The 13,456-nt window shown below is 50.1% G+C and overlaps 2 protein-coding genes across 2 annotated transcripts in view; both read left to right on the top strand.

Moving 5' to 3' along the window:
- Positions 1–5,791, top strand: part of RNF43 (ring finger protein 43) — a 55,877-nt gene extending 50,086 nt beyond the window's left edge. Inside the window, exons 7-10 of the mRNA XM_054585545.1 lie at positions 166–327; positions 772–874; positions 1,532–2,887; positions 5,192–5,791. Of these exons, the coding sequence (XP_054441520.1) occupies positions 166–327; positions 772–874; positions 1,532–2,887; positions 5,192–5,235 (1,665 nt within the window). The 3' untranslated portion in view covers positions 5,236–5,791. The remainder of the gene's footprint in view (positions 1–165; positions 328–771; positions 875–1,531; positions 2,888–5,191) is intronic.
- Positions 5,792–8,127: 2,336 nt separating this feature from the next.
- On the top strand, positions 8,128–11,931 carry SUPT4H1 (SPT4 homolog, DSIF elongation factor subunit). Its single transcript, XM_054585544.1, has 5 exons — positions 8,128–8,285; positions 8,796–8,902; positions 10,054–10,109; positions 10,392–10,445; positions 10,838–11,931. The coding sequence occupies exons 1-5, from the start codon at positions 8,136–8,138 to the stop codon at positions 10,903–10,905; spliced, it is 435 nt and encodes a 144-aa protein (XP_054441519.1). The 5' UTR covers positions 8,128–8,135; the 3' UTR covers positions 10,906–11,931.
- The last annotated feature ends 1,525 nt before the right edge of the window (positions 11,932–13,456 follow it).

Genomic DNA, 13,456 nt, shown 5'->3' with positions numbered 1-13,456 from the left:
ATGGCTCGGCCCGCCTGGCAGAGCCATATAGGAACTCAAAGGGGACAAACTCTTAAAGATAATCAACTGGTCACATGATCTCTCTGGGTGACTGATTACAACTTGGGGTCCCGGGGTGAGGGAAAAGGAGTCTGTGCCCGTTCTGAGCCCCACCCTTCTTCCCAGGATCCCCTTCAGCAGCGAACAGCCTGGGCCATCAGCCAGTTGGCCACCAGGAGGTACCGGGCCAGCTGTAGAAGGTCCGGAGCTGAGTGGCCAGACTCAGGGAGCAGCTGCAGCTCAGCCCCTGTGTGTGCCATCTGCCTGGAAGAGTTCTCTGAGGGCCAGGTGAGGCAGGGCTTGCCGTTCACCTCTGCGGGTGGTGTGGGTGCTCCAGCTGCACCTGTGTCCTTTGTATCCTGCGTGGGGCAGAAATAGGGGACAGCCCTGAGGTTTGGTTATTTTTCTGGTCTTCCAGGGAAAGAGAACTATTGTTTGTTGAGTGTGTACTGTGTGCCTTAGATGCATTACCTCTGTTTAGTCTCACGAGGAGGGGTGAAGTTAGATTAGTATTTTATCCTTTTGTACAGCAGAAAACTGTCAAGAAACTTGCCCAAGGTCATGCAGCAAAGTGGCAAAATCCAGGTCTTCCTAATACCAAAGCCTATGAGGCCTTTTGCAAGTAGGTGTTAGGAAAAAGGAGAGGCCAGAGGGAGTCAGGGGGAAGTCCTGGTTTCTTGCCACTCCTGTAGCTACAGATGACTTTGGTTTGGACCCCCTTGTTCTCTCCAGGAGCTACGAGTCATCTCCTGCCTCCATGAATTCCACCGTGCCTGTGTGGACCCGTGGCTGCATCAGCATCGGACTTGTCCTCTCTGCATGTTCAACATCGTAGGTAGGAGGTGGGCCATGGTCTCCCGTATGTACAGGCAGATGGGTCTAGAACATGGCTTCCCTGTGGGAAAGGGTTTTGCCTTGAAGCTGAGAAGAAAGCAGCACCACCACCTCAATACTCCTTTAAGCTGTTCACTGTCCAGAAAAGGCCTTGTCTGAGGAGGATGGCCATTAACAGTGTAGGCTTCTTTATTATTCTAAAAATTATTTGTATTTTTATGATAACATTGTTGATTCTAAATCTAAATTTGTATTTATTACTCCAAGTTTCTGGCAATAAAGTATCCTATTTTAACAAAACCAGGATATTATGACAGTTTCTAAAAGATGTAAATGAAGTATCTTGAAGAAAAGAGAACCTTTTCTGATTCATCCAAAGGTACAATGTGGGCTTGCAGTGGCCCTGGGTAAAAAGCCCCAAGTGACTGATGGGAGGGGCAGGGGTTGACATGCAGAGTGGAACTGTTACGGGACAACCCGACTGGAGGGAGCGAGGGCGTCCCAGGGTATATGGAGCTTAGGAATGTCCTTGGTCCCCCAGACTCTGACTGAGCTCTAACACTATGCAGACTCAAATAGGTATGCTACAGCCACACCTTTCTGAATGCACCCTCCATAGGTTTGTACAAACATCTGTGCTCTTGGTTCTTTCTTTCAGAGGGAGATTCGTTTTCCCAGTCCCTGGGACCCTCTCGATCTTACCAGGAACCAGGCCGAAGACTCCACCTCATTCGTCAGCATCCGGGCCATGCCCACTACCACCTCCCTGCTGCCTACCTTCTGGGCCCTTCCCGGACTGCAGTGGCTCGGCCCCCACGACCCGGCCCCTTCCTGCCATCCCAGGAGCCAGGCTTGGGCCCCAGGCACCACCGCTATCCCAGGGCTGCACATCCCCTGGCTCCAGGCGAGCAGCAGCGCTTGGCAGTGGCCCAGCACTCCTTGGTGCACGGCTGGGGTCTGAGCCCCCTTCAATGCACCTCTCAGCACACTACCCCCTGCCCAGCGCCCCCACGCCGGGCCAGGCCTCATGACAGCAGTGGGTCTGCAGAAAGCTACTGCACAGAACGCAGCGGCTACCTGGCAGACGGACCCGCCAGTGACTCCAGTTCGGGGCCCTGTCATGGATCTTCAAGTGACTCAGTGGTCAACTGCACAGACATTAGCCTGCAAGGCATCCATGGCAGCAGTTCTACTTTCCGCAGCTCTCTAAGCAGTGACTTTGACCCCTTGGTCTACTGCAGCCTGGAAGGGGAGCCCCAGGGGGAAGAGACTCAGCCCAGTGTGACCTCACGGCCTCGTTCTTTGGACTCAGTGGTGCCCAGAGGGGAAGCCCAGGTTTCTAGCCACGTCCACTACCACCGCCATCGGCACCACCACTACAAAAAGCGCTTCCAGTGGCACGGCAAGAAGCCCGGTGCAGAAGCTGGGATCCTCCAGTCGAGGACCGCTGTTCCTCGGACACAGCCCAAGCCAGAGCCCCCTGCTCCTGATCAGCAAGCTGCCAGACCCAATGCAGCGGCCCCTTCAGGGCAGCTCCCCAACCCACAACGGCCCCGGGCCCTCACAGAGCCAGCCCCAGACATAAATGATGCTTCCAGCCCCAGTCCAAGTCCCAGCAGCCTCTTCTACTTGCAGAAATCCAGCTTCCCTGTCCGACACCTGCAGAAGAAACGGCGGGGAGGTCCCTCAGAGTCTCTTCCAGCCTCTCGGCCTCAGGACTTGACTGCACACCCAGCTTGCCAAATCTTTCCCCATTATGACCCCAGCCTGGCATACCCTTGGTCCCCAGAGAGCCACCCATTGATCTGTGGACCTCCAGGCCTGGACCAGAGGATGCTACCAGAAACCCCAGGCCACTGTTACTCAAGTTCACAGCCTGTGTGGTTGTGTCTGACTCCACGGCAGCCCCTGGGACCACACCCATCTGGGGAAGGGCCTTGCAAATGGAGCTCTGGCACCCCAGAGGGCAGGCCATGCCCTTACCCACACTGCCAGGTGCTGCCAGCCCAGCCTGGTGAGTTTTCAGGGGAAGCGGGTGTGGTGGGGAGAGGAGACTAGAGCTGTATATCACTGAACAAATGAAATCAGACTACAGGGGGTTGATGGAAGCTGAGAAGGGTATAACAGGCGTGACATTCAAAATACTGAACAGCTGGCACGGCACAGGATGCTGGTGAACTGCCCTGGCTCTGCCAGGTGTTATCCCTCAGTTGCCAGATCATGGGGAGGTCTCAGGGGGAGTCCTAGCATGGCGGAGACATTAGAAAGCACTTGGGGTGGTCTGGGGCAGCAGCTCAGATGCTTCAATACTTGAATAATTGGTACAGCTATACCAAAGCATACAGCAAAATATTAGCTTTAAATATAAGGACAGCCAAGAAGTGTTCCTTGCCTGTGAGGAGAGCATAGAGGACAAATAATTACTGATAACCACGATACCAGGCTATATGAGAAGAGCTATGTGAATGCCACAAAAAGAAAAAACTGTCAAAGGTGTTTCCCAGCAGGCCTGTGGGGCCTTAGGTCCTCTCCTCTCCCCTGGGGTGAAAGAACAGCTAGGGCTTCCCTTTTAAGCACCGTTGTCAATAAGATGGACCTCATTTTCTTGGGCCAATGGGTCCCGCTGAATGAATGCATGACCCCCTCTCACCTCCGTTCTTGGGTGAACCCTGCACACCAGCTTTGGCTCAGTGCATCCCTGTCACTATATTATAAGCAATGATGATCGAGAAAATCTGCAACTTTAACTTGGTACTTATTTCCTCAAATTCTCCTCTTCCAGAGCCTTCTATCTCCTGATCTCCCCCACCTTCTCCCATTGTGTGGATGACACAGTTCTTTGCCTGCAGGCATCTCTAGGAGGATCCCTCCATCCCAAAACAGGACTCAGAGGTCTTGAAACACAAGACCTCAGAATCTAAGAATCCTATAGGCAGGACCTGAGAGTTGCTATCATTTATTCATTCATTTCTTCCACCCCTCCCCCCTTTTCTGTATTGTATGCTTGCAAGGTGCTCGATTCCAGGCTAGGCTCCAAGGACATGCAACATGTCAACCAGGAGATCCAGGTCTACAGGGAGACAGGCATACAAACAGTTACAGTAGAGAAAATACAGGATGGGGCAAAAGTAGTTTTACAATTGTTTGTATGGAAAATAATACAATAATTAATAAATAATAATACAAGAATAAACTGTGTTTCACATACTCACAACTGTCTGCCTACTTTTGCCCTGCCCTGTAATTGCTTTCTTAGAGCCAGGTAATGCAGGCTTTGGCCATACGTTTGATGGTTCCACCTAGACCCTGTCATGGGTATGCCCTCAGTGCTGCCAGTGGCACACCACCGCCTCCCCTCTCTCTCAGACTCAGAGCTAGTTTCAGTCACTCCCTTTGCCCTGCTCCCCAAATCCAATCAATGCCAGGTTCTGTTAACTCTGTCTCTGTAAACTTTATCATATTCTCCTGCAGTACTTAGGGCCCCTGCCCATGTCTCACATGAAACCCAAAGATCGAGGGCAGGACCTCCTAGCTCTTCCCTTCCCTCTTCCAGGGCCACGAAGGCTGAGCACTGCACACTCAGTGTTGCATCCTGGCGAGTCATGCAGCACAGCGACCCTGCCCACCTACCCTCCACAATGCTGCTGGGGTCCCCTTCCTCAAATAAGCTGTCCCGAAACCCTCAAATGTTCCGCTTTGTCCACAGTAAAGAAAAATTCAACCTGGTTTGACCTTCAAAGGCCTAGTACGTTCTAGCTTCCATCTTTCTTCCCAATCTTATTCCCACTCTTCCCTTTCCCTTCCCTTTTTTAGCTGAACTAGATTGACACTTCTTGCAGTGTCTGCAGCCTGGAATACTCTGCTGCCTTCCTCTTCCCATAATTCCAGTTCTTACCTATTATTAAAGAACCAGCCCATTTGTCACCACTCTCAGGGGCCCCTTTCTGATTATTCCACTTGGACATGATCTCTCTCCTTCCATTCACCAGTCCTGTCCCATTGGCATAATTTCCATTTGCCCATAAGCCTTCTCTCCTACAAGGTTCTCAGATCCTGGCTTATTCTTTTTGGCCTTCAATTTGGCACATGGTGGCAGGCCAGATTCACAAGTTCTTAGTAAGTATTTATTGGGTGAATAAATTAATAACACACTGGTTGCTATATCTGTTTCTCTTTCTCTAGATTTGTTTTTCTCTCCCCTGTGTCCGTTCTGGACACTTTGTGGTTCCCTCACAGCCATAGTCTCTTACAGGTGGTATATGCAAGGGGTTGACCTGACCCTCACTGACCTCTTTCCTCCCCCTCTCTCTAAATGCAGGCTCAGAGGAGGAGCTGGAGGAGCTGTGTGAACAAGCTGTGTGAGATGTTCAGGCTTACCTCCAACCAAGAGTGTGCTCTGGATTATTTGGGCCCTCTCTGGCACCAAGTCCTGCTCCTGAGAGAAGAAAGGATCTCAGAAAACACCCCTCTTTTCACCATACTTCCTGGAACCACTGGAAGAGTAGTCGTGATGGTGGGTGGTGGGAGGTGTTGTTTCCTGTTCCCAGATCCAGAGCTTGTCTGTAGAACACATCAGCAGTGCAGCAAGCCCGTGTCCAGCAGGGAACCAGCTACTACCTGTGTGGGCTGGCTCCCTTGAAGTCTGTTTGTTGAGAGCAGGAAGCTAGGTATGGGTAGATAAGTGTTATAAAGGTGCTGCTCCTTCCCCCAGCCCCAAGCAGGTCTTCCTCATCCCAAGTCTCATGTTCATACCAGCCAATGGGTCCAGCTGAATGCATGCATGACCCCTTCTCACCTCCTTTCTTGGGTGAATCCTGCACACCAGCTTTGGCTCCTCCTTGATAAGGCTGCTGCGTCAGCAGCAATCCTGGCTCTTATAATTTTCCTTTTTTGCAAAAGAATCAAGAGCATAGGTGACCCCTGAGCCCTAAAAGTGTGTGGAGGGGGGAGCTCTGCAGTTCTCCAGGCAGTGCCCACCCTGGTACACAAGGGGATGTTTTTCCCTTCTTGTCCTTAATTTTCATATACACTAAATTAAGTCAGAGGGGAGGCTCTGGGAAGCCAGAGTATGAAATTCTCTCCCCAAGGTGGTATATAGCACCTTGAAGAGCCTGGGGTGAAGTCCCTGATCTTCAAACTCCCTTATCACTCCAGCAACCTCAATTTCTCTGGAAGTTGGGTTGGGGGAGAGGAGGGAATAACTGCCTTGGAGATTTCCTATCTCAAAGTCCCAATGTGGGTGGGCAGAAAGAGGAGGATCTCTGTTGGACTTCATTTAGGAAAAGGGAAGATGGAATGAAGGTAGAAAGGACAGAATTACAGCTGACCAAGGACAACAAGGAATTCTTCTCTGGGAGGTTTCTCTCAGAGCAGGGATGGGGAATAGGAAAGACCAAAGAAAAAGCAAAGTGGGACCCCTTGGGTTTAGAATTTTCCAGAGGCTCAGCTTCCCAGTATAAGCCATACAGGCCAGAGACACACAGGATGGTGTGCATGTGAGAGTGGAGTCAGAGCAGGAAGCCTGGTCTGAGTAGCTGGTACCCAGTGGGCAAGGGCTGAGGGGCCTCCTTAGGGTGACATTCACCCCAGGGCAGCTTGACCATTGCTGGCCCCTCAGGCATTATCCCATTTGGAATGTGAATGTGGGAGCAAAGTGGGCACAGGACCCCACCTGGGAATCTTCTTCCCTCAGAGTCAGTGGGGAACTGGCACCTAGGCATCCACATGGTTATTTATATCTGAACCAGACAGAAAGACGCTTGAATCAGGCACTATGTTGAGAAATGTATTTATTTGCTAATATATTTATCCATAAATGCGATCTGGTCTTGTGGTTTTTTTCTGTTGTGACTGTGACTCAGGGTAACAACTTCGTCTTCTACATCAACAGAAATAAATACTGATATCAGAGGGTAGGCTCTGCTTTATGACAGGATAGGGTGGAATGGTGGGCTTGGCAGCAAGAACTGATGTGTAAGCCCCTAAAAGCATGGTTAAATGAGATCAAGGAAGGAGAAAGAATGACTGGATTCTCACTGTGGCTCAGCCTGTATTATTACCGTACCATTTACTTCACTCTCTCATTTATGATGCTTCAGTGACTCTCTGTGATCTTGGGCTAATACTCTGTGCCTCGCTTTCCATCCGGAAAATGGGTCTCCTTCACAGTTGTTGTTGCAGCGCTCCCCTGGGATAACGGAGGGAAAGCATGTTCCAAAGGGGAGGGTATTCAGTGACAGAGCACGTCCTAACCCTAGTCACAGAGCCCAATTGAACACCGCACCGGCGGCCTTGAAGCAGCTCAGTTTCAATTAGGCCTAGTTGCGAAGACAGAACAGCAGGGTCTGAAACTATCTACACCCCAAAGCTCCAGTCAGATAAACACGACTGGCTGTGCTCTGCCTACACGGGCACTATTGTGCGCTCTGCTGGTATGAAATTCCACGGGGGCCTCGAGAGGCCTTTGCTCTCCTCTTCAAAGAACACATTTCCCCCTTTGTTTCCTGGGAAAGATTTGGTAGGGGTGGTGGTTGTCTGGTGCCCAATTTTGAACCACAGACAGAGCAAGGCAGTTTGCTTCCCACAGGGTAAAATAAAAAAATAAATAATAATTAAAGGACAATCCCATACAGATGTTCTGAAATAAAAAAAACTGTCTAAATGCTAAAAGTTACACAAAGCATAAAGCATCAGCTGCAACGACGAAACGTACGTAGAGAGTTTTACGTAATTAAATATGCATTATTTTCTGCCTTGCCGTCTGCTCACAGGCCGGCAGTCCTGCGGACAGCAAACGGACACCTATAAGCTCTCGCAGATAGGAGGGAGGGGGGCTATCCCTGGATTCCTTTTCGCCTCTGCAGAGATAATCCAGAGGGAGACAGTGGACTCTAGCCCTGCACTTTCAAAATGGGAGACAGAAAAGAATCTTGGTTGTCATCTAGGATCCTCCTAAGAAGACTGGCGGGCGGCCTGGTGCCAGCGGCCTAGATCAAATGGCCCGCGCCGCCGCTAGTTCCCGCGCAGGCGCCAGCCCCGCTGCCCTTCCCCCACGGGCCCCGCCCACAGGCCCAACGGCTGCCCTGGCCTCGCCCTCGCTGGCCCAGGTGACTGGGGGGCGCTCTTCGGCCCAGGTGACTCCCCACCGCCCCGCCTCCTGGCGGGAGAAACCATCTCCAAAGGCGGGGGTGGTGGGTGGGGGGGAAAGAAACCGTGCCCGCAGCCTTCCACACAGGAAGCGGAAATCGGAGGCACCGGAAGTGATGGGCATTCTGGGTAGTTCGTTGTTTATATTCTGCGGAATAGGCAGCAGTGGCGGTATAGCTGTTCTTTCGTCGGAGACGATGGCCCTGGAGACTGTGCCCAAGGACCTGCGGCATCTGCGGGCTTGTTTGTTGTGTTCGCTGGTCAAGGTATGCCTCAGGGACCTGGCTGTAGGGGTAATGGGGGACCAAGTTGAGGAAAGTGGGTGGAACGGGGTGCGGAAAACTGCAGGAGGCCATTGTTTACTTCGGTGGGAACAGATCTTGCAGCCGTAGGCACGGATGGTCTTACATGCTTTCGAATCCTCTACTCTTAGCACAGGCCTGACCCTTAACAGACGTTCAGGGAACTTATTGTTGGATCCGAGGCACACTGGGAGTCAGAAAAGCGAGAGGTGCAGATCAGTAGCAGAAGGAGTGGTTGAAAAAGTTGCCTGACCCTGAGGAAACTAGGGGAAGCGCAGTTGGGAAGTTGAGAAGAAGGAATGTGAGGATGACACTAGGGGCTGTGGGATTGGTGAGCAGGGATCTGATGAGACCTGAGGAGACAGAGCCAACGTAGGAAGCCTTCTACTTGACCACGTACAAGTAGGGAGAAAACTGCTTTTTCTTTTGGCCTTGTTCATACTCACCTCTCTTCTTAAAATTTTTCATTCGCAGACTATAGACCAGTTCGAATATGATGGTTGTGATAATTGTGATGCATACCTTCAAATGAAGGGTAACCGAGAGATGGTATATGACTGCACCAGCTCTTCCTTTGATGGGTAAGCCCCTTCCCCACACCACACCACCAATAAATGTGGGGCAGATTTTGAGACCATAATCCTGATGGATCTGAAAGTTATTTTGAGACACACTGCCCAGTACAGTAGCCACTAGCCATTTGTGGCTTTGAGTGTATGAAGTGTGGCTAGTCCAAATTGAGATATGCTTTAAGTGTAAAATATACACTGGATCTCAAAGACTGAGCACAAGAAAAAGAAGGTAAAATATCGTTTGTGGTTTTTTTTATTAATTACATGCAAGAGTGATAATACTTCGGATATATTGGGTTAAATGAAATGTGTTATTGGAATTAATTTTTCCTTTTGTCATTACTGTTTTAAGTGTGGCTCCTAGAAAGTTTAAAATAGCTTGTAAGGCTTTTATTATATTTTCACTGGACATATCTCCACTGGGCTTTCAGCTCATTGATGTTGATAGGGACTCTGTTATCTTGTGCACCAGGGCCTGGAAGGTTATGGATACTTAGTGTTTGTTGAGTGCATGATGAGAAAGGAAGGTACAGTGATGGTAAATTATTGCCCCAAAGCTGATGCTTTTAGATGTCTGTAAGAGGCCCGGTAAGAAAAGTTTATCCTTATCCAGATTGTCCAGTGGGGAAAAGAGGAAACGAGATAAACATAAGTGGCCAGGCCTCAATTTTCTTCCCAAGATAGGAGCCAGAGGGCAGTGTTTTTTAGGGGTTAAGAAGGTACTGTTCTTTCTTTTGCCCTTAGGCCAATTAAGGTTTTTCACACAATCTGGGCTTAAACCCAGTACTTGCTAAAGTTCTTTCAAGGTGAGCCTACTCCATTTCTTCTTTGATTTGTTTTAAGGAAGAATAAAGGATTGGGCAAAAAAAATATTGTCATAGAACCTTTACTTCCTACATATACATATGCACACTCGATACTTTAGTCCCTTTGTTCATTTGTTACTACTGTTTATTAAAAAAAGGCCAAAATGGAGTCACTTCTGCTAAGCCGTGGCACCAAAACAAAACTTAGTAAGCAACCTAATCAGAGTTTCAATGAATCCTAGGTTTTCTCTCTTAGAACTACTGTGCTGGCTGGGAACAGAGTAGAGGGCAGTTCCTCAGTCTCTCTCTTTAGGAGGCAAAAGCCCTGGCTGAATATTTCTTTTCCCTTCCTAGAATCATTGCAATGATGAGTCCAGAGGACAGCTGGGTCTCCAAGTGGCAGCGAGTCAGTAAGTATCTCCCTTTTTCCTTAACCTGAGCTGGTGGTGTTGGTGTCTCTCAGTCCAGTGGAGGAGTTTTAAATCAGTGGCTGAGAGGCCTCAGGAGTGAGAGAGAGAGGGCTGTAGGATAGACAAGGACACTGTCTTGTGTCCTGTCACTTAATATTTATAGCTGGAAGTGATTGTTTTTCTTTTGGAGTTGCAGCATTTAAAAAAAATGTTTAGCCTACGCCTTCATTTGATTTTTAGTCTTAACTCACTGTCACTGCAATTTCTTTTCTTCTTTTTCAGGTAACTTTAAGCCTGGTGTGTATGCAGTGTCAGTCACTGGTCGCCTGCCCCAAGGTAATAATCATAACAACTGCCAATGTTTGTTTACTGCACCTATCTACTTTATGTGAATTAATTACCGGTCCTCACAAGCTCTGAGGAAACCCAGGCACAGAGAGGTTAAATAACTTGCCCAAAGTTACCCAGCTAATAAGTGAGGAGGCAGAATTTGACCCTAGGCATTCTGACTCCAGAATCCTTGCTTTTGACAACTGCGATGTGCCTCTTTCTCTTCTCACTGTTACCAGGACATTGCCAAACACTTGCCTGGGTCTTCAGTGGTAACGGGCCAGCCAGGCAGCACTTTCAGTGAGCAGTCTAGAAATTCCCCTCTCCCCACAAAGTGTTAGCTGAAGGACCTTTCTTATCTTCTTCACTCACGGAGCTGTTTTCTTTTTCTGCCACAGGGATTGTGAGGGAGCTGAAAAGCCGGGGAGTTGCCTACAAATCCAGAGACACAGCTATAAAGACCTAGCAAGGTGCTCGGCTGCCAGCGTTTGCTGCCACTTCTTGCCTCTGCTTATTTATTGTTGTGAAACTAAATGGACAGAACTTCAGATATTCCTCGCTCTCGAATTCTGAGGTTCAGCAGACTGTTGAGAGAGCAGCCCATGTTCCTGGGCCATTTTACCTTCTTTTACCTTCTCTGGACTAGTGGGTGGGGGGAGCGGTGTGGGTTGGTGGGTTAATAGAGAGTGAACTGAAGGTGGAGCAAGAGGCTGTTTTTCCTCCCCACAGCTGTAGGCTGCCTCCTTGCCTGTGGGCAGGACTCTGTATCGAATGCCAATAAACATGAACCCATAGCCCATGACAGGTGTCTCGCGTCCTCTTAGCCGGGCACAGGAAGAACTCACTTGCCTTTTAAGAACTCACTTCCCAGAGCAACAGGGGCCCCTGCCGTCGGGAGCCCCCAGGGTTGCAGCCTTCGCAGCGCGCTTCCCTGGGTCTCACTGGAAGGTCTGCTGTCCGGAGCCTAGGCACTGCCTCCCGTTACCTGGTGGTCCTGGTGTCCGGAGGTTGCCACCTCCTGCCCTCGGGACCTAGCACAGCAAGTCTACACTTAATATTCTTCACCACTTGACCATATTTAATACTCCATTTTTCCTTCCTTATCTGTTTCTTTTTACTGTTCTTCCTATACGTTAGGCCAGCCAGTGGCACTCGTGGCCTCTGCTTCCCCCAGGCACCCACATTCTGCCCCGCTTCCCTGGCTGGAGACCCTCCAGTGGCTGCTGGGCAGGGCCTGGCTAGTTTGTTCCTCCGTAGGGGGCGGGTTGCTCCCTTTCTCCTCTGGCCGAGTAGGAGGCCTTGAATAATGTTATTGGCCAAAGTGAGTTACTTGCTTTGGAATTAAGAATTTACCGTAAATCCTCAATTTCCTAAATTTCTACCAGAAAATCCTGTTAGTATCCCCATTTTTATTTTGCTAGATTTCATGTTTTCTATCTGTAAAATGAGAATGCCTGTTTACCCCAGGATTGTTGTGATTATAAAAATGAAGCAATGTGGAAATTCTGTACTTGTTTTTTTTTTCTTTTAGTTTTTATTTATTTTTAGAGGGGAAAGGAGGGGAAGAGGGAGAGAAACATTGATGTGTGAGAGAAACATCAATCAGTTGCATCTTGCACGCCCCCGAGTGGTGACCTAGCCCACAACCCAGGCATGTGCCCTGACCAAGAATCAAACCAGTGACCTTTTGATTTGCAGGCCGACAACCAAGCCGCTGAGCCACACCAGCCAGGGCTCTAACTTTAGTTTTATAAAAGAATTCATTTGCTCTCCTTTTGTTAGCCATTCTTCAATATAAACAATAAGTGCCCTGTCAAAACTGGGTGGAAATGCCCAGAACTGCCACTGCAGGGTGCGCTTCGACTCATTAGCAAAGGTGCCTGTGCTGGGCTATGTGTCTCTTAGCCAGCTGGTGTTGCTAGTGAGTCAGTGTCTTGTTCCCTGTGGTGGGGAGTGTGGGAAGGAAGGAGAGAGGCTGACTCAAGTGGCCGCCCCCCTCCCCTTCCTTGTCCTCATAGGCCTGTGGGAGGGAAGCTGGGGTTGGCCCCGCCGCTCATGTCACCGCTCACGGGTCCTCACACCAGTACCGTTACTTGGACGCCTTCAGATTCTAAGGGAATCGTCTGTAAACCCCAATGCAAACTGAATTTTTCAAGGATTTTCCCAGCCCAGCAAACCGAAAGATCTCCAGGTGTGGGGGTTTCTGGTGTTCAATTTCAGTATGAAAGGCACTTTGGGAAGCAGCCACACCGGGCAGGAGCCTATACCCCAGAGGGAAGAAGTGGGTTTCAGCAAGAGGGCCTAGGCCGGGCAGCCAACACCCAACTTTCACTGGCTTTCTCAAAAAGTCCCTTGGAAAGCCCCGATTGCTGTCCTGCGTGTCTGACCCGGACGTGGCTGCTTGGTGAGAATGGAAACAGTGGTGGGGAGGGGAGGCAAGAGGAGCTGTGCACAAATAACCGCACTCAGGCTGCCTCAGCCCCACACTGAACTGGGGCCTTAACTGCCAGCCTTGCAGGAAGCGAAAGACACAGGCACTAATGGTTGTGGGGGAGGGGTGGCCAGTGGCAGCGACTGGATTTTAAAGACTCAGTGGGCCAAGTGGGCTGCTTCTGAACTTGCTTCCATGCTCTCCCTGGTCCTTGAACCTGCTTGTGGTGCCACTCAGCAGCCCAAAGAGGTAATAAGGCTCCGGAGCCCCACGCCTTGCAGGGAGCTCGAAGAAGCTGAAACAGGGACTGCTGTTTCTTCCAGGCCCCCTGGGAGAGAGCAATGCTGTGTGGGAGAGGTTTCAGGTGCTAGCACTGCCGTCCTGCCTTCTGCACGCATGAGGGCTGTGCCCCGCTCACCGCGCCTGCCAAAGCTTCGGCCCCGTTCCAATGGCGGAGGTCCCACATCTGCCCAGGATTTTGGTCTCTTTCCCTAGTTTGGCTTCTCTCCTTCAGAAAGGCAAGGCTCCTCCCTAGTTCAACATGAACAGGCTCCAGTCAAGCAGATTAGAAACAGAACAGTGCCCA

This window comes from Pteronotus mesoamericanus, unplaced genomic scaffold (genome assembly GCF_021234165.1).
Source record: "Pteronotus mesoamericanus isolate MK-2021 breed Mesoamerican mustached bat unplaced genomic scaffold, CSHL_Meso_final contig_84, whole genome shotgun sequence".
Lineage (NCBI taxonomy): Eukaryota > Metazoa > Chordata > Mammalia > Chiroptera > Mormoopidae > Pteronotus > Pteronotus mesoamericanus.
The sequence above is the reverse complement of the archived record's forward strand: the minus strand, read 5'-3'. Positions and strand labels throughout refer to the sequence as shown.

Bases quoted from the DNA above. Each gene is read 5' to 3' on its own strand.
- SUPT4H1 (XM_054585544.1), top strand. From the start codon at position 8,136: ATGGGCATTCTGGGTAGTTCGTTGTTTATATTCTGCGGAATAGGCAGC. The intron at 8,903-10,053 runs GTAAGCCCCTTC...TTCCCTTCCTAG, and splicing joins ACCAGCTCTTCCTTTGATGG to AATCATTGCAATGATGAGTC. The intron at 10,110-10,391 runs GTAAGTATCTCC...CTTCTTTTTCAG, and splicing joins CTCCAAGTGGCAGCGAGTCA to GTAACTTTAAGCCTGGTGTG.